The 20,016-nt window shown below is 38.4% G+C and overlaps 2 protein-coding genes across 2 annotated transcripts; both read right to left on the bottom strand.

The window, feature by feature from the left end:
- Positions 1–9,053: 9,053 nt before the first annotated feature.
- LOC130741411 (protein FANTASTIC FOUR 3) lies at positions 9,054–10,537 on the bottom strand. The gene has a single exon (XM_057594307.1). It carries the CDS (start codon positions 10,339–10,341, stop codon positions 9,430–9,432), a length of 912 nt encoding a protein of 303 aa, XP_057450290.1. The 5' UTR covers positions 10,342–10,537; the 3' UTR covers positions 9,054–9,429.
- An 8,602-nt stretch (positions 10,538–19,139) lies between these two features.
- On the bottom strand, positions 19,140–19,475 carry LOC130737342 (uncharacterized). The gene has a single exon (XM_057589088.1). The coding sequence runs from the start codon at positions 19,473–19,475 to the stop codon at positions 19,140–19,142; it is 336 nt and encodes a 111-aa protein (XP_057445071.1).
- Between the last annotated feature and the right edge of the window lie 541 nt (positions 19,476–20,016).

The raw sequence follows: 20,016 nt of genomic DNA, 5'->3' as shown, positions 1-20,016 counted from the left end.
TGTTATTTTACAATTGGCTTTCTTAAAAAAAGTGTGGAAGGAGGGAAAGAAAGTGCTTATTTATGTTGCTAACAAACAAAAGCGAAAGGCTTAAATTGCAATGCTTAACAAACAAGAAATCCAGATGCTGCCTTTGCTAATATATATGCAATGAATTCCATTTTGATGTCATTCGACAGACATCATTCTTGAATAAGATTTTTTTACGGGTTATTCTATTCCGGTTCATAACTCCTAAACTTTTAGGCTTAAATGCACTTTTGGACCCTCAAGTTTATATTTTTTGTGATTGTTGACTCTGATTTTATTTTTCTACGAAACGAGACCCTCTCAAGGCAATTTGCATGCAGAAGATGGCTGGTCTTTTTGCTTGGAGAGGGTCTCGGTTCGTAGAAAAATAAGATCAGAGTCAACAATCGCAAAAAATATAAACTTGGGGTCCAAAAATGCATTTATAAGCCTTTTATAACTAAGGAGATTTTCGAATGGATTATCAGTCGTGATAGGTATACACATTAACACTCAGTGGTGTATGGCAGAACCACTGACACCCACTTTTGTAATTATTTTAAACAGCTATAAAATGGAAAGTAAAAAAAATGTTACACATAGATACGATTTTGATCCAAATTCTTTAACAAGTAACAAATAGTTTCAACCATTTTAATAAATATTGTTACATTAATTGGACCATAATTAATTATTGAGTTCTCTAACAATACAATATTTTTTAAAGGTGAATTATGTGGTACCCAAATTTTTTCTTGGGTGTGATACCCACATTAGGTGATTCAATAGATTAAAGACATGTGGTAATTGAAATTCTAATTCTCATTGTTATAACTCTAGTCCAATAGTATTCTCGTTGATTGGGCAACTCAACTGTCCACCGACGACCTTTGTTAACACCCACCACGACCTTGCAGAGGTTGCAGTGAACTTCGACCCAAGAATTGGGTATGAGCGACATGATTTCGACCAAGGGAGAGACTTAACACTTATCTAATTGACGCCATTAATCATAAGGTACATTATTGAAAAAATACAAATGCTGACTCATGAGATACATGCGTCTTTATTATTATACTTGTAAAAACAGTTCTCGCACAGGACAGATGTCGAACGCGATGCTGGGACAACCGGTTCGACAACTGACTAACAGTAACAAAACCAGAAAAATAATAAAGTAGAACACAGAAGATTGGTAACCCAGTTCGGTGAAACTTCACCTACGTCTGGAGGGTTTGCACCCAAAGAAAGGAAATCCACTATCTCAAGATTCAGGAATTACAGACACTCATGAACACCACAGTTCATAGTTCACTTCCTAATCTACCCAAGTGTATTTCTACTTAGTATCTCAACCTAAGTATGAGAGCCTCTCTCCCTTTCTCTCAATCACTGCCACAGTGATTGGTAACAAACAATCAACAATCAGAATTTGAAGAATTAAAGAACACAGAACACAACTTTGTTTTATAGAATCAGGGTTCACAAGAAACAAGGATAAAGAACAATGAACAACCCTAAAATACTTGATCTCTCTATTAGCTTCAGTGATCTTCAAGCTTTAGGTCTTCATCCTTTTTATAGACTTCAGCAGCAGCAGGTAGGCACTAGGGTTTGCTTGGGCTGAAGTAACAGATTGCAACAATAATCAAATCAAAACAGAATCTCCAAAGATCTTGTTGCGTTTTTCCCAAGTAAAGATAGAAACAAATCTTTTATCAAAGATTGTTTCAACAAATAACAACCCAACAATTAAAACCCTTCTGGAATGGCTACTTGCTCCTCAAGTAACTCAAAAACATATCTTCAGTAAATCTTCAGAGGGCCCACAAAATTAAACTTCAGCAAAGGACTGATGTCCTAGCTTCACGAAATCAGATGCCACGACATCTGCTTCGACAATCAGTTGTTTTTGACAAAATGCATGACAAAATGTTCCAACAATCTCCCCCTTTGTCAAATTTTGTCTAAAACAACTCACAGATCAGAGAGGATAAAAACTAGAGAAACAACTCTCCCCCTTAGTCAAAGCTCCCCCTCAACAAACACATCTACACATCCAACTACCAAACTTCATAAGGCATAGTCGGAACAAACCACTTAGCAGCACAAACACACAACCAGAGGTACAATCAGCCTAAGCACATGATGACACCAAAATAGATCAGCTTGAACATCATCGTATCAGAAATACTACCATCAGAAGCTGGCAGCACATGATCAGAAGTACTACTATCAGAAATACTGTTTATCAGAAGCAACATCAGAAATACTGCTTATCAGAAGTAACGTTTCAGAAACAAACATAGCCATTGTCTTGAACTTGTCTTCAAATTGAACAGACCAAAGCTAACACTATCAGAACACACAAAGCGAAAACAGAAGCAGCTTCACAGTAGAGACAAAAGTCTTCACAAACTTCTGAAAACTCAAACATCTGAATCACAAACTTCTGAAAACTCAAACATCTGAAAACTCAAACATCTGAATCACAAACTTCTAAATCACAAACTTCTGAAAACTACTCCCCTTTTTAGCACAAATTTGGCAAAGGTAGCACAGCATAAACAAACCATCTCTTCTAAGACCAGAATGACAACAATTCATGAACACTTTCAACAACTGACTTCTTGCAAACGGTAGATGGTTCAGAACCCAAGGTAGATTGATGGATTTGGAGATCAAGTTCAGATGTGTCAACAATGGGGTTTGGATTTCCAACAGAGGGTCCCATACTCACATCTGAAGTAGTCTCAACTAATGTGTCAACATGGGGTTCAACATTTGGAACAGAAACAGATTCAACTGATATCTCATGAATCACACTAGGCACAATAGCATTAGGATCTGCACTTACAGATTCACCTATGCTTGCATGAACAGTTGATGGTGCATTTGAACCTTCAAGAGAACTTGCAGCAACAAATTTCTTCCTCCATTCCTTCATAACATCTACACCAGAACTCTGAGATTTAAGAAGAGCAACATCCTTGTTGGTCATGAGAAAATACCTAGGAGCCTTCACAATCTCTTTCTTCTTCTTCTCTTTAAGCCCACTTGGTTTCCATTCTTTCCTTGTTGGAGTTACTTGTGGATTGGTCCTTGGTTGATCATGAGACTGAGGATATCCATATAGCTTGTAACAGTAAGGCCTTATATGACCAAGTTTGCCACAGTGATGACATCTCCAAGTAGATTTCTTGGATTTTCTGAACTGAGGGTACACATGTCGTACAGAATGATGCGACATTGGGTCTGACATTGGTTGCTTAGTTTGCTTTTTAGATGAAGCAGACTTATTTGCACTCTTGTAGCTGAAGCCTATCCCCTCCATATCTCCAACTGTTTTCCCAACTTCCAGAATCTCCTCTAACACATTAGTACTTTTATTCATCATACGAATAGACTTTTTCATACCTTCAAGCTTTGAGTTCAGTAATGTTACCTCCTCCTGCAGTTTTGCATTAGTGATCTGAAGTTTCTCATTCTCCTCACGCAACTTGCTGATGGTCTTTACTTCTTCTTGCAAACTAGAGTTATTACTCTGAAGTTGCTTCTTCTCAGCAATCAAATCCTTGACTTCTTTTCTCATTTTCTCACCATACATACATGATTCCTCCCACTTAGCCAGCAACAATTTGTAGGTTTCAACTAGTTCTTCCTCATCACCATCACTTGACTTAGCATCAGAATAGCACTTCCCAATGAGAGCCTTTACATGAATAGCCTTGGTTGTATCATTCTCATGTTTGTCTTTGAGTTGAAATTCAGTATTCTTCACATTGTCCGACACATTGTCCAGGACATTTGTATTTGACATTCTGCCCAAACTCTTCAACGCTTTGTTAAGTAATGATACAGCTTCTGCAATGTTTGCATCAGTATCCTTCTCCCTCTGATCTTCATCTTCTTCAGTGTTGGACACAAAGGTTATACTCTTCGCCTTCTTCTCAGATCTACCATTAAGAGGCATCTCAAAGGTTTGCAAGGAACCAATGAGTTCATCAACCTTGATGTTACTGATGTCTTGGGCTTCTTCAATGGCAGTTACCTTCATATCAAACCTCTTGGGGAGAGACCTGAGAATCTTTCTTGCTAACTTTTCTTCAGACATTGGTTCCCCTAGGGCAAAAGAAGAGTTGGCTAGATCCCTTATTCGCATGTGAAACTCATATATGGATTCATCCTCATTCATCTTCATAGTTTCAAACTGAGTTGTAAGAAGTTGAAGCTTTGACATACGTACTTTTGATGTTCCTTCATGAGCAGTCTTGAGAATCTCCCATGCTTCTTTAGCCACAGTACATGTGTTAATTAACCTGAACATATTTTTGTCAACTCCATTAAAAATAGCATTCAAGGCTTTGGAGTTTTCAAGAGCTTCGTCATCTTCTTTCTTTGTCCACTTATCTTCAGGCTTCAATTCAGTTGTGGATGCTATCACAGGATGTTTCCACCCCTTGACTATTGCCTTCCATGTTATACTGTCCATAGATTTGAGAAACACCATCATTCGAGCCTTCCAGTAGTCATAATTGGTACCATCCAAAATTGGTGGCATATAGATTGATCTTCTTGCATCCATAATGTTGTCCTTGAGAACAGAATATATTCCCTGGAGCTCACCCAACAGAGTAGGGTGCCTGCTCTGATGCCAATTGTAAAAACAGTTCTCGCACAGGACAGATGTCGAACGCGATGCTGGGACAACCGGTTCGACAACTGACTAACAGTAACAAAACCAGAAAAATAATAAAGTAGAACACAGAAGATTGGTAACCCAGTTCGGTGAAACTTCACCTACGTCTGGAGGGTTTGCACCCAAAGAAAGGAAATCCACTATCTCAAGATTCAGGAATTACAGACACTCATGAACACCACAGTTCATAGTTCACTTCCTAATCTACCCAAGTGTATTTCTACTTAGTATCTCAACCTAAGTATGAGAGCCTCTCTCCCTTTCTCTCAATCACTGCCACAGTGATTGGTAACAAACAATCAACAATCAGAATTTGAAGAATTAAAGAACACAGAACACAACTTTGCTTTATAGAATCAGGGAGCAAAGTTTGTTCACAAGAAACAAGGATAAAGAACAATGAACAACCCTAAAATACTTGATCTCTCTCTATTAGCTTCAGTGGTCTTCAAGCTTTAGGTCTTCATCCTTTTTATAGACTTCAGCAGCAGCAGGTAGGCACTAGGGTTTGCTTGGGCTGAAGTAACAGATTGCAACAATAATCAAATCAAAACAGAATCTCCAAAGATCTTGTTGCGTTTTTCCCAAGTAAAGATAGAAACAAATCTTTTATCAAAGATTGTTTCAACAAATAACAACCCAACAATTAAAACCCTTCTGGAATGGCTACTTGCTCCTCAAGTAACTCAAAAACATATCTTCAGTAAATCTTCAGAGGGCCCACAAAATTAAACTTCAGCAAAGGACTGATGTCCTAGCTTCACGAAATCAGATGCCACGGCATCTGCTTCGACAATCAGTTGTTTTTTACAAAATGCATGACAAAATGTTCCAACAATACTAACTCATTTGGGTACCATACCTTAACCTAAAGCATGGGCGGATCCATGTTAAGGCTAGGTGTGGCTTTAGCCGCACTAGTTTTTTTTTAATTGTATATTATTAGTGGTAACTCTTAACACATAGTAATAGTCATGAAGTCAAAGATAGAGATGACAAGAATTAGAGTAAATAAGGATTGTTATTTGTGGATACCTTGTATATAATTTTGGACAGTGTTAATATATTACATAGTTCATAATTGATTATTAAATTTGTTTGATTTGTATGATTTGATTGATTATAGTGAATCTAAGGATCTAGCATTTTGTTTGTCATGTTTTTTGTTTAAGAATGTCTCTAAATACAGGGAGATCACTTTGTGACAGAGAGTGTTTGTCATCTAATCACCCTTGAACTGTAAACTCTTATATTTCCATGAGAAACTTTCTCTCATAGTTAATTTATCTATAATATTTCTCTTTTTCAAAAAAAAAATATTTTCAATCTATAATTTCTTTTATGTTTAGCCACAGTGATATATACGTCTGGATCCGTCCCTGACCTGAAGTATGGTACCACAAGTCCACAACACACACCTTTTATTTTAAATAAAAAATAAAATGGGGGAAGAAAACATTTGTATGAGGTTCCGAGAATTTTCTTGATTTGCTTTCCAACCCGCCATCACACTTTGTCCTCAATTTTGCACATGACACCATGTTCATATATTTTGCATGCATTATGGATTAGATCAAATACATTGATGTCGTGGATTGTATTGACGTACTGGATATTTATTTTATTTTTAAAAGAAAAAAGATGGATCCAAGTAATAGATTCTGAAGCCCACAAGCATCTTTATATTTTGTTGTTAAGTTTTAGTCAGTGACGTACATCATCAGCAGTTTTAATTTGAAACCTTGCGTCAGATCATAGTTACGATTCCAGAGGCAATTTTAGAGTTAAATCCTCATGCATGTTTTAACTTTTAATTAACTTGGTATATCGTTAATTTTACAGTTTAATTTTTATGTACTGACGATGTAAAGTTTTTTACAACATCAACCAATTAGATGTTAAGAATATAAAAAATCTATTTTATTTATTTAATTTCACTAATTGACTTGACACATCTTACAATCTGATTGGTTGACAGTTAGTGCATCATCTTTTTTCTCATATACGCTTATTGGAAGAAAAAAAAGGTGACGCTCTCGATCATGTTTTTTTAATACTCAAGTTAGGCTTTCTCATGTTAAAATAAAAAAGTTAGCTTTGTCACCTGTTTTGTAGTATATGCATGAGCCTTGTAGATTCAATTCACTTGTCCAACTTAACCTAACTCCATAATAAATGTGTAGGTTGATTTGCATGTAATCTGATCATAGAGCATATTAAGAATGTGTTACACCTCAAAATTAACACGAACGCCATCAACACACGAAAATATGACGCAAAAAACTCTAAATTTAATTATCTCAACGACGTCCTCATGATCTCAGTAAATCTAGATACATTTTTAACAGATAATTTGAATAATATGAACTCTCTTATGTTTATCTTATCAATTTAAACAATGTGGGAGTTACAAATGGCAATCATCCCCAACAAAAAGATGGTAGCTAGACAAGCATTTTACAAGCATATATATGTTTGCATATATATAAGAATATGGTAGACAACACAAGCATTACCTATACTACGTACGGGTATAGCTAGGTCAGTGCCCATGGTACGAATGCCACCCATCGTTATGAGAAGAGAAGAGAACCACGTATATCATCACTTTCACTTATCACAGTCGCAACCACAAGGATCAAAAGGCACGGTAAAGAGTAAAGACAGGATTATATTTGGTTTTGATTCTGTTTCAGGGTCAAGAATCTATTGGTCCCCCAAATTGGTACGACATGTAGATATGAATCCTTTCATGTGGATTTCTTATAATGTACATTGTACTCTACTCCTCCATCTAGTTGAGCACAGAGATACAGGTTTAGCCAATGAGCGAATAAAAATCGATTTGATTGAAGTGAACAATGATGAACCAAATTTTGCTGAAATTAGTGACATAATATTAACCTTTTTCGTTGCCGGCATGGAACTTGCGTTTTGGTTTCCGTCCTTTTCTTGAAAATGAAAAAAAGTATACTGTATATAAGAAAAGAAAGGAGCCCTACTTGGTGCCACACATTCCCATTATTAGCGCAAGAAAGTTATAAGGTAGATATCTCCTATTATAGGAAATAAAAAAACCGATAAAATGTTCTATTATTAGATGTGGTTAAGGTATTTGTGCAAAAGATGATAGGAGCATGACAAGAAGCTTAGATTATGTGCGTTAAAGAATTAATTATCACAAAAGTTTAAGTATCATTTGTGTTAAAACTCAATTTTTTTATTATAATAATTGAGAGCAGTGAAGATTGAACTCTGACTATTTAGTCATAGATGCTTTGATTTAATACACTGCTAAACAACCAATTATCATAAAAGCTCGTTAATTAAGAGTCACCATAATGGTTATATTCTAACATTATGTAACAATATGGAAGTGAGAGGATCGTGAAATAGGAAGTTAATGATCAAATTAGTCATTGATTTTATCAGCGAATTTGATTTTTGTCGATTTTGCAGAAAAATAATGTTTAGTGCCAATCGCTTTTATAATTACTGGCTATTTTTTACCGTCACTAAACATCATTTTTCCGTCGAAAGTTTTGAACTTCACATTTTTCTAGACTTAAAATATTCCTTTGGTCTTACACATGTGCATGTTCAAAGTTCAAGCATGGATCTATGAGCATTTCCCGCACTCCGTTTTTTTTAAAGGCGTCATAGAACACAAAGGAGAAGCCTAGGGCGACCTGGTGGATTTGCCTAAGGATTGATGGTCTTGTATATAAGAGGCAAATCAATCTAGTTGACATGGCTTCGAACTTCGCCACCTGACAATCATATACTAAGCATAAAGCCCATTGTCCATTCCTGAACATAGCTCCGTACTCGGACTTCATCTGGTGTTCACACATCATGCGATTTCAAACGCCGAAAATTGTGCTCATACAGTTTGGGCTCAAATAAGGAATCCCTCGTGCCCTTCGAGTCTTTACGAGCACACCACTCGAGTCATTGCCCGAGGAACCAAACTGCATTTCTGCGCGAGTGCATTCGAGTACTTGGCTTGGTGTCGACAGATCTCACATCCTCTATTGATAATTGATACCTCCAAGTCATAGAGAGTTTAATAATATTTTAACCATACTTGTTTTTTCTATAAAATTTACTTTCATCTATCTTACTTCCACTCCTATTTGATATGAAATCATGTTTTATTTAGGCTAGATTACATTACATATATAGGATTGATTGGCCAATGGGGTAAAAGAAGAATATGGAGGACTTATGCAACACACAAAGACGATGTCTTGAACTTCGTTACACATAGTACACAAACTAACATGGCATATTAGAGAAAGATGAAGACCACCCCAGCATCCACGTCCACCTCACATCGGGCTAATTTTATTGTATGCTAATAATGAAAAGTTGTATTGAAATCTAAAATCTGCAAACAATTAAACATAGAGTATTTTAGACAACTCCTTTACAAAACTACTATGAACATACAGGAACATGATGACAACCCCAATGAGGATATAGGATTTCAGTACAAGTTTCATATCGATACTGCACTACATATCCCACTCCATGTGTCGGTATGCGTGAAACAGAGAGAATAACGATATTAACTACCGACCACAGCATGTTTTATGGGAAAAACATACAAATTCTTCATTGGGGAAAAAAATACCCAAAAGGGAAACTGAGAAAAGGACAAACACAAAAAATTCTAAATTTTTTGTCACAGATACAGAGAGAGAATCCAAATCAGAGCTTTAGGAAGTTGCCAATGCCAGGGCCACCCTCAGAGGTTCCCCCCAGTTTACCAGCAATTCATTGTTTTCATGGTCACCTTCTTTGCACCTACCTCTGCTCCTTTCATACTTTTCCATTCTTATGTCACCCCCAATACTCCAACTGTTATCTATGTTCTCATTCTCAGCATCTTCTTCTACCTCTTCATCTTCTTCATGTTTTCCTCCATTCAGTTCAGTTTCAAAGTCTTCTTCAAACTCATCATTTTCATCATCTTCAGGGTCAGTCCAAAAGCAGAGGCGAAGACGACCATGGCTCCTCTCAGCTTGGAAACAAGAAGCACTTAGTGGGACCTTGGTGACCTCGATCACCAATCTCCCACCTTCTCTGTGTGGCCTCACTCGCAGAGACTCTGATCCCCTCATTGTTGTCAAAGGAGGTGGAAAGTTCTGGGGTTTAACTTTCTTAGTTTCCAAAACTTGACGTGGTTTTTTGCTCTGCTCCCCTGTTCCAAAACAGAGCATGTCAATGTCAATGTCCGTGACATCATCTGAGCCTGTCTCATTCCCTAAATTCTCAGTGCACAGCTCCAAACTCCTGAGGCTAAGTCGCAGTGATGACTTCTTCACTTGAGGGTGGACATAGGTGGGTTCTTTAGGACCTCGAGAAACAGGGGAAAGAGATTGAATGGAGCTAAAAGCACACTGGTTAGTGTTGGCGATGGAGGGCATGGTGTTATGGTGGAAATTTTCAGTTTTGAGATTGTTTTCTTCTGTTTTTGTCTCCCAAAAACATGATTTGAAAGGTAAATCAATGGGTTGAGGAGGGGTGAGTGGTTTTGGTGAAGGCAAGCGAATAAGCTTGTGTAATCTTGACTCGGCGAGCTGGGACTCCATGCGTGACTGAAAACCGTTGAACACAATTGCAGCCATGTGGTGGGGAATGACAGGGGAAAACAGAGTGTTCTGTTTAAAGCTAAATCAGGGGAATGACAGAGGAAAACAGAGTGTTTTGTTTTGTGAAATTAAGTTTTGCAGTTAAATGTTTGTGTAGGTGGAAACAAGAGAGACAAAGATAATGAGAGAAATGAAGAGAAGTAGGAGGCAATGGCATGAGCAAGAAGTGATGGGGTGGGCTTGAATTTGTAGTCGCCAAAAGTGGCGAGGGGTATGTCATGTAGGGAGGTTTGGAATGGAGCCTTTTTACACCACTTGGATCATGCAATTCCCAATCCACCACATAATACAAAAGTGAATAGAAATACATTTTCCAAATAAAAAGCATGGGAAAGTAAAAGAAGATCGATGTTGGTTGTTGTTTTACAATTTTTTCTATGAAAATAATTCATATACATCTATTATTGGGTGTAAACACTAAGACACAACCAAAAGAAGAGAAGAAAGAGAAGTAATGAATGTGATAAAAAAATGAAAGATAAAGGAAAAATGAGATGTTTGTCGGTATCTAAACTATTGAGTGATCTATGAATCACCACTCTTTTCTATTACAACATGTTTGGTTATGTATGTGAAATTCAAAGTTACTCTTGAACATCAAAGACTTCTTAAGTTGCTTATTTTGGATTCTATACCACCACAAATCCAAAACAAGTATTGAGAGAAAAATAAATTTTGGGATTATTCACGAAATGAACCGTAGGAGACTAAGCTAAGAACTTGAGAAGAATTCAGATCATAGTTTTTTTCAAATTTTGAGTGAACATACATGACTAGAACATAGTTCGTCCTATGTATATACCTGAGAAACTCTTTGCTTATTGCGCCTAAGTACGAGGGACTGTTTTTTAACCTATTCAAAAACATAAACTATATAAGCTACGAGCCTACGACGATCTTCACCAAACCACATGATAAAATGGGTAGAGTGTCCATATTGAATCATGTCACCCGTTTTTAGAAAATAAGCCTAACATCTTCTGACCCATCTAAATCCGTCAGATCTAAACTCAGAACTCTTGACCTAAGTCGTTTATTATTGACCACAAACACGTAAGATATTAAATCTTAAGCATTGAGGTAAAATATATCTTTTTTAACTATATCAACATACGTTCCACAGAGATCGCCCTTCTACTCCAAGAATTATCATGCTTTGCATTGCAAGCCACCACGAAGCACATAAATTCCTACATAATTCCTTTCCCATAATTTAGAATCTTCAAAAATTGGGCTTTTAGGCATGCCCTTGTGGCTTTATGAGAAAATCAACGTATAAAGGGAGAGACAGGGTATTTTTTCTTTGCTGCAAAATTAGCACCAGTACTAATTACTATTCCTTTCCAAAAGAAAGCCAACAAAAGAGCAGAGCACTAAGTGGATTCTCCCAAATATTGCCTGATAGTGATTGCTTCCCTGCTTATATTCATTCAGGTTCTATATTTCCTCCCCAATGCAGTCCAAAATCCAAATGCCATGTAGAGTCAAAACCTATCCCGGTTGCTATTCTATTCAAAAGGAGTGAGAACGGAACACCAGCCAACAGCCTTTCAGAAGAAAAAAAAAAGAGTGACTGCCCAATTATTTATATTCTTTAACAAAAATGATGAATTGAATAGCATGGGGCGACAAAATATCAAACACAATTTGATGTTTTTTCAAATTGGACCATCATAGATTTATTTGTCTAGAGCTAGAACACAAACATATACCATACACACCAACAAGGTGTAGCACAACTGGTAGATAGTTAGGCTCTTTAACCATCTAGTTTATGGTTTGATTTCTGGACAGTGCGTATGGAGAAACATTTGTTGGGAGAGGCCTACCCACTTAACGTGATCTCAGAGCCTCGAAGGATTAGTCTCATGGCTGTCGGTTGTGGGGATACCTTAGGAAACCAAAATAAAGAAAAACATATACCATCCACATGATATTTTCACATTGGTCAAAAGTTTAGGATTCAACTTTTGGTGTCCTACAAATTAATGAATTTACCTCTACTTCACATATTAATGAATTTACCTCTACTTCACATGTGAGTATGTAACTTCTTCATTCAGAGAATAATATTCATGTTTATCAGACCTCTCGATGTGAGTTAATTTGTTTCACTCAAGTTGACTCACCACGAGTTAAAAGAAATGTAAATTAATAAAGTCATAACCACATTCAACCTACCACAAGTAAGTGGATTAGCTAGGTAAGTGGACTGAATTCTAATTAAAAATAAAATAAAAATTTGTAAAAAGTGTAAAAAGTACTAGTTTCAAAAAGAAGAAAAAAATTAACTTTTCGTTGTATCCCTACAAAATAATGTGTAAAAAATAATGTTTCATTGATAAAAAATGTTGTCTCATGTCACTGTTATTGTATTAAAAAATAAAAACGAGTTTACTCGCCCATTAGACGAGTCGAGAAAAAAAGCTCACCTAATTATGAGACTCTATTTTAGAATTAAGAAAAATTGGTAACTTTATCGATTTTATATATTTAAAATTATTAAATATTCATTTTTGTGTTTAAATATTTAGGGGGCTGTGTGTTGATTTGGGATGCAAAAAATTATTTTACAATTTTTAAAGCAAAAAAATTAGTAAAATTTGGATAGATTTTAAAGGACTTTGTAGGATGTGATATTATGGTTTAAAGATATTTTTAGTGAAACTTACTACTAAATTAGTTAGTGAGTTTTAACTTTTAAGTGGGATGTCTAAAATTATTTAATAATTTCAATTTGTGAAAATATTAATTACTTAAAAAATGAGAATTTGAGAAATTTAAATATAATAAAAATGGTAGAATGACTTAATTCTAATATCACAAAAAATGGGAGATTAAAACCACACATCAGTTATGGCAGATAGACCAAAAATATAATTAAACCTATAATAATTACATAATTTAATTGTAACGAGTAAGATCATGATAAGACATGAGAGCATTATTGTTGTTAAACCCAAAGGAGTAAGTTTGCCCCAGCCACTTCCCTAAAATGTACGGTCATCTCATAAAGACATGTCCCAAAAGCTACTTGAAAAAGGAAAGGCGTCATTCTCCACTAAGACATCCCTTTATTATTGTTGGTTAAGATTAACCAATGAATCTTAAACATGTTTTCTAAAGAGAGAAAAACTAATGTCCCTCTGTCGCATTGATTTCCCCTCATTCTCTTATTTCATTTTTTTTTTTTATAAACCAAAACCTTGCATTAAAGAGAGCACAAGGGGTGCCCAACCCTAATACAAGAGGAACAAATAATAAGTAATTAACACTTGAGAAAAAGAAGTGGTACAAGAACCAACTTCTTAAGAGCTGAACAAACAGCTAGTAAAAAAGAACCAGATTTAGAGACTGTAGAACTAGTCTACAATATCAACCAGCGTAGTCTTCCTTCACCACAGAGCAAGCAACTCCAACCAGAGTTATAGTCCATTAATACACACTCTTGGGTTCCCTATCCATTCAAAGATTGATGCAGTGAAATTCCTCTCCTTCACTTTTAGCCATAGCCAAACCTTGTACTGAATGCTGTCTATTAAGCGATCCCCATCAACCACCTTGCCCTTGAAGACAAAACCATTGCGTGCCCCCCACAACGCACCCACTGTTGAGATCCAAATTAAGGACAGAACCCGGACAAATTTCTTTCCTCCTTGCAGCACAGAACCATGTAGCATCAGCTGATCTTCTGCAGTTTTGGGGAAGGCCAGGACTACCCCCAACCACCTGTAAACATCCATCCATACCTTCCAAGCAACTGGGCAGGTAAAAAACAAATGGGAACTTGATTCCTCATCTCCCCCACACAGTCCACAAGACAAATCCACATTACCTTGAAAAGCATTCCTCTTTGCTAACTCAACTTTCGATTGCACTCTATTAATCAGCACCCTCCACGCAAACGAAGAGGCATTCGAGGGAGCTTTGCAACACCAGATCCATTTAAAAACCAATTTCTCCTCATCCAATAGACTACCGTGCAAGAACTCATATGCTGACTTCACGGTATAATCCCCTGAGCCTTCCTTAGTCCACACCCAGCGATCCTCTATTCCCCTTTTCGGCGAGAAGTTTTTTATCAGCTGCAATAACTCCTGAACCCTCTCTTCTTCTCTTTCTAGCAGATCCCTATTCCACAATAGTTTCCACTGCCAAATATCATTACTCCATTCTCCCATCTCCTTTATTCGCCTATCCTTGTGGTCTGATAAAGCAAAGATTCTTGGGAATTTTCCTTTTAAATCACCACAACCTAACCAATTCTCCTTCCAGAAAGCAACTTTACCACCATCTCCCAACCTTCTGCAGATTGCATTATCGAACCAACACCCCTGTCCCTGATCAAAACAGACAGCATTAATGTCCTTCCACCATTGTGAGTCAGAAGGTCGAACCCTACCATTATATTTAGCTGATAATATTCTACACCAAAAGCTATCTTCTTCCTTCATCATTCTCCATCTCCACTTACCTAGTAGGGACCAATTAAAGCGATTCCAATCCTTCACCCCTAGACCCCCTTCATTGACCGGTCTGCAGACTTTTTCCCACTGGACCCAAGCAATCTTCCTACCCCCCTCCGCTCCACCCCACAAGAATCTTAAAAGAATACTTTTGCATTTAGTAGCAACTCCTTGAGGCATCTTAAAAAAAGACAAATAAAAGAGGGGGATAGAAGATAGTACTGATTTAATAAGGCAAACTCTGCCCCCGAAGGACAGGGAACGTTGCTTCCATCGTGATAGTCTCCTCTGAAGCTTCAAGAAAACAGGCTCCCAGAATCGGATCTTCCGTGGATTCCCCCCCACCGGCATGCCTAGATAAGTAAAAGGGAATTGCATCTGTTTGCAGTGTAGCATCGAGGAGAACCCAATTAGTGTTGCGCTGTCCACACTTACCCCTGCCACCTTACTTTTAAAGAAGTTCACTTTCAATCCGGACACCATCTCAAAGCATCTTAATATGCACTTTACTGTGAACACATTCTGCATTGTAGCTTTCCCAAAGAAAACGGTGTCATCTGCAAATTGCAAGAGGGATACCTCAATTTTCTCTTCTGATCTAAACTCAAACGGGCTGAACTTTCCTAACAAAGTCGCTTGTCGAAGCAAACTGCTAAGGCCTTCAGCAACAACAAGGAAAAGAAAAGGGGCAAGGGGATCCCCTTGTCTAATCCCTCTTCCCATGCTAAACTCTTCCGTCGGGCTTCCGTTTACTAACACTGAAACACAAGAGGATTCAAGACAACCTTTGATCCATCTCACCCACCTTTCTCCAAATTTCATTCTTCTCAACATGTAAGTTAAAAACTGCCAGCTTATAGTATCGTAAGCATTTTCGAAGTCGACCTTCAGCACAAAAGTCGCTTGCTTCCTCCTTTTTGCTTCATGTATAACTTCATTGGCTATAAGTACGTTGTCCAACATATTCTTGTTGCTCACAAATGCAAATTGGCAGTCATCTATAACATAAGACATTACTTCCTTCATTCGGATTGCCAGCACTTTAGCCATCACCTTGTACACACAATTAACCAATGAGATTGGTCGAAAATCCTTCAAACCTTGTGGAGACTCGGATTTAGGAATTAGCGTAATGAAAGATGCATTCAACCCCTTCGGCCATGAGCCATTTGCAAAGAATTCATCGGCAGTTTTTTTGAAGTCTTCTTTAAAGATGTCCCAAAATGCTTTAATAAATCTGAAGTTCATACCGTCCGGGCCAGGGCTCTTGTCATTTGCACAACTCCATACAGCTTCCTTCAATTCATCCATGGCAAAAGGAGATTCCAAGGACTGAGAAATCTGAACTGGGAGTGCTTTGAAGGGAACTCCATCGAGGGAAGGAGTAGCAAGAGTTGTCCTTCTGTATTTTTGGGCAAAGAATTCCTTAACACCAGCCTTCACTGTTTGCGGTTCCTCACTCCATACCCCATTCACATTCAGACCAGCCACCGCATTCATTCGTCTTCTGAAATTAACTAGCGAGTGGAAAAAACTCGTATTTGCATCCCCAAACTTCACCCAAGATATCCTTGCTTTTTGATGAAATAGTGATTCAAGTCTTCTAGCATTCTGCCAAAATTCCACTTCAAGAAGTTTCCTCTGGTCTAATTCCTCCAGCTGCAAATCAGTTTCTTCTGCTTTCTTTTCCAGCTCGTTTATTTTTTCAATCACCTCTTTTTTCTTTCTGTTCAAATCCCCAAACACATCTCTGTTCCAAGTTTTCAATTCGCCTTTCAGCATTTTCAGTTTCTCCTTCAAGACATAGGCTGCCCACCCCTCAACTTGTAATTTCTGCCAAGTATCTCGGACAAAAGGTTTGAACCTGACGTCATCAAACCAGCAATTCATAACCCTGAAAGGCTTCGGCCCCCAATCCACCGTAGAGCCCCTAAGCAAAATAGGGCTATGGTCAGAGACGTCCCTGTGGAGTACTTCCTGCACTAAGCCTGGGAAATAGTCCAACCACTCATGAGAGACCAGAGCTCTATCTAATCGACTCATCTGCTGACCGTTTGGTCGAATCCACGTAAATTTCTTCCCCACCAGTGGTAAGTCATGGAGCTCCATCTTATCAATAAATTGATTAAAATCAGCAGTTTCACCTCTTTGTGTATGAGAGCCCCCTGATATACCTCTTCTTTCACTAGGGGAACGCACTGCATTGAAATCCCCTATAGCACACCAGAGAGTTAAATTTTTGCTCTCTTTTAGGACTACAAGTCGTTCCCACAATGCTTGCTTGCCTTCCCTGTCACATGGGGCATATATATTAAGAATTGCAAACACATCATTACAACCAGATTTTCTCCCACAAAGGAAGATAAAATTGTGTTCCACCACTCTCTCCACGATCTGCAAGCTATCCTTCTTCCAAAGACATAATAACCCACCACTTCTGTTATCAGCCGGAGACCATTCCCATTCAAATTCAGGATCCCCCCAAATTCTTCTACATGTACCAACATCTAACTCCTGAAGTTTTGTTTCCTGAATGCATACCAAATCTACTTTGTGTTTCCAGATCAAGCCATTGACAGTGTTTTGTTTAATGCGACTGCCAATCCCCCTCGAATTCAGACTTAGAATTATCATTGATCAACCTCTTGATTTCCCCTACCTTCTTCTCTGTCATTAACTGACTCCTCCTCCTGATCCCTTTTCTCCATAGAGACCAATCTGTTGACAATTTCTCTCTCATGTCCCGAAAAAGTAACACCCAGCATCTTGCCCAAGTTCCAGATGCTCCTGGCCTCCTCCTCTTTGTTTCTAATCCAGAAATTTTTGTTGCAGTTCTGAATGCATGAATCTGGTACTGAAGAACAAAGTGAGAACATGCTTTGTCTTACTTGTTTTCTCATCCTCGGGGAATTCATGTTCAACGCACTCCTAGTCTGCGATGAAAGAGTCGGTATTGGATCTTGGTTGGCCACCAGGTGTTGTTCATCGCGATTTACCACTGCAAATCCCTCACTATTTATGTCTGTCACCGGAGGAGAACTTTCATATACTGGGGAAGGGTTCTTTCTCAGACCACTTACACCCTTTTCACCAGAAGACTCCAGGGAATTATCCACACCTAAACCATCACCAATAGGCTGCAGTTCCAAGTTCAATGTATTGATCATCCCAAATTGAATCTGAGAGCTACCCTCTTCTGGGATTACTGGGTCGTGGGCCACCTGCTGATTGTTATGGGCCATTGGATTGGCGGGCCCAGAGCTAATTCCCTCATTCTCTCCAGATTCACTCACGTGAGAGAACCCTTTATTATTTTGCAAACTCAAATTCAGTTCGTCTTCCTGGGTCCCACAGTCTACTTTGCCGTCTGCAATAAAGTCATCCTCATCATTGGATAATAACTCCTCTTCCTCGTATTCTCGACCTTCTGGTGTTCCCAAGTCCTCATTGATTGTAGTGCACATCTGCCCATGCGCGCATGTTCCGCTGCCATTAACTTCTCCGATAACCTCCTCCCCTTCCACCGGCGGAGGCATCCTCTCCTCCGGCATGCTTTCCCCATCATGGAAGTTGGACCAGGCTGAGGAATCAGAATCAGAGTCTTCCTTCTGTATGCATTGCGGACATTTTATGATGTCCCCCTGCCATAATTCCTCAATGATGTGTACCCCTATTTCTGTGTTATCGACCATGATCTTCGTTTTGAGCACTATTGGATCAAGCCATTCCGTTTTCACCTTCATCCTTGCAAAGCTTAATCTTGAAAACGACTCCGTCTCTTCATCTACTGCCAAGACCGAACCCACTGGTTGCACCAACTTCTCAAAATTCTGGTGATTCCAGAATTGGATAGGAAGCCCCGCACAGCGTACCCAAACAAATCTCTCCTTCAGTGTTAAGGAAGGACTCCACGGTTGAAGGTCCTCAAAGATTTCCATCCAGCCACCCCCCCTCCTTAACGACAGCCATCAAGTCCACTCCATCATCCCCTGAAAGTAGCACCAATGGTCCTCCCAAATATCGGACACGCACCGAGTGCATGCCTGCCATCACCATGCAGTCTTTAACTTGATAGATGGAGTCAAGGTTTTTCAATTTCCCCACCAAGCTTCTCTCCATCCACCCTTCTATATTCCCCTCTAATTCTGGAACTTTGTTCGAGCATGTTTCATCCATCTCCCTTTCTGTCTCTTCGTTTCCTATGCTCGCTCCTAATCTGTTCCCCACTAGTGCTTGTTTATAGTGAAGTCCTTTTGGTTGGAATCCAGATGCTTGCCTGTTTGTCTCCTTTGGGCCATTCGTGGGCAATCACTGCTTGTTTTCCCTGCGATCATCGAAAGCGGATCTCCTGCCCTTATCACCTTCCTTCGCAAATCTAGGGACATTGACATATAGTTTCATATTTCCAATGAACATTTGATCGATTTGCCTGGCCAAGTATTCCGGGTCTGCGATTCCCACCATCCTTACAAAGCCAAACCTCTTCTCTTCCTTTGTTCTCTTCCTAGGGATGTATATATCCACTACTCTTCCCCATCTCTCAAACACCTTCCACATTCTTCTCTCATCAAAGTTATCTGGGAAGTGAGTGAAGAAGAAAGTTGCAGTGGACTCCTTTCTTGGTCTCCTACGTCCTTCCACCATCGTCCAACCATCCTTCGAAAAACCTTTCCACTCCTCTCTTCCACTCTCTCTCTCTCTACCTTTCTCTCTCTCTCTACCTTTCTCTCTCATGTCTTTACATGTCCTTAGCCTTTATAGTCCTTAATCTTGTAATGAAAAATGCTATCCGCCAATTATCATTTTAATAATTGTTTTCAATGCTTTTTTATTTATAAGTAAAATTTCAGGTGAGATTCAGTAAAAGTATAAGTCTCACTTTTATATAATAGTGAAACATAAATTTCAACCCATATACAAAAACAAAACAGAGAGTGTAAATTGGGGGAAATTGTAATATTTATAAATGCATGTTCTTTAACTTTATTTTTGAGAATCTCTAATAAGTATACGTCATGGTCCCTTAATTAAGTGAAGCTAGCCTACGGTTTACTCATTTACACTGTAGGAACTTTATTAGGAAGGACAAGAGAATCCAATTCATGGCTTACTGTTTACACGGATTTTTGGTAAACAAATATCCTCTTAGTTCGACTAAAGGAAGTTTAGATTTCAGGGTCCTTTT

This window comes from Lotus japonicus, chromosome 2 (assembly GCF_012489685.1).
Source record: "Lotus japonicus ecotype B-129 chromosome 2, LjGifu_v1.2".
Taxonomy (NCBI): Eukaryota; Viridiplantae; Streptophyta; class Magnoliopsida; order Fabales; family Fabaceae; genus Lotus; species Lotus japonicus.
Note: the sequence above shows the minus strand (reverse complement) of the source record. Positions and strands in the feature narration are given on the sequence as shown.

Coding starts and splice junctions, on each gene's coding strand:
- LOC130737342 (XM_057589088.1), bottom strand. CDS start 19,475: ATGGTGGAAGGACGTAGGAGACCAAGAAAGGAGTCCACTGCAACTTTC.
- LOC130741411 (XM_057594307.1), bottom strand. CDS start 10,341: ATGGCTGCAATTGTGTTCAACGGTTTTCAGTCACGCATGGAGTCCCAG.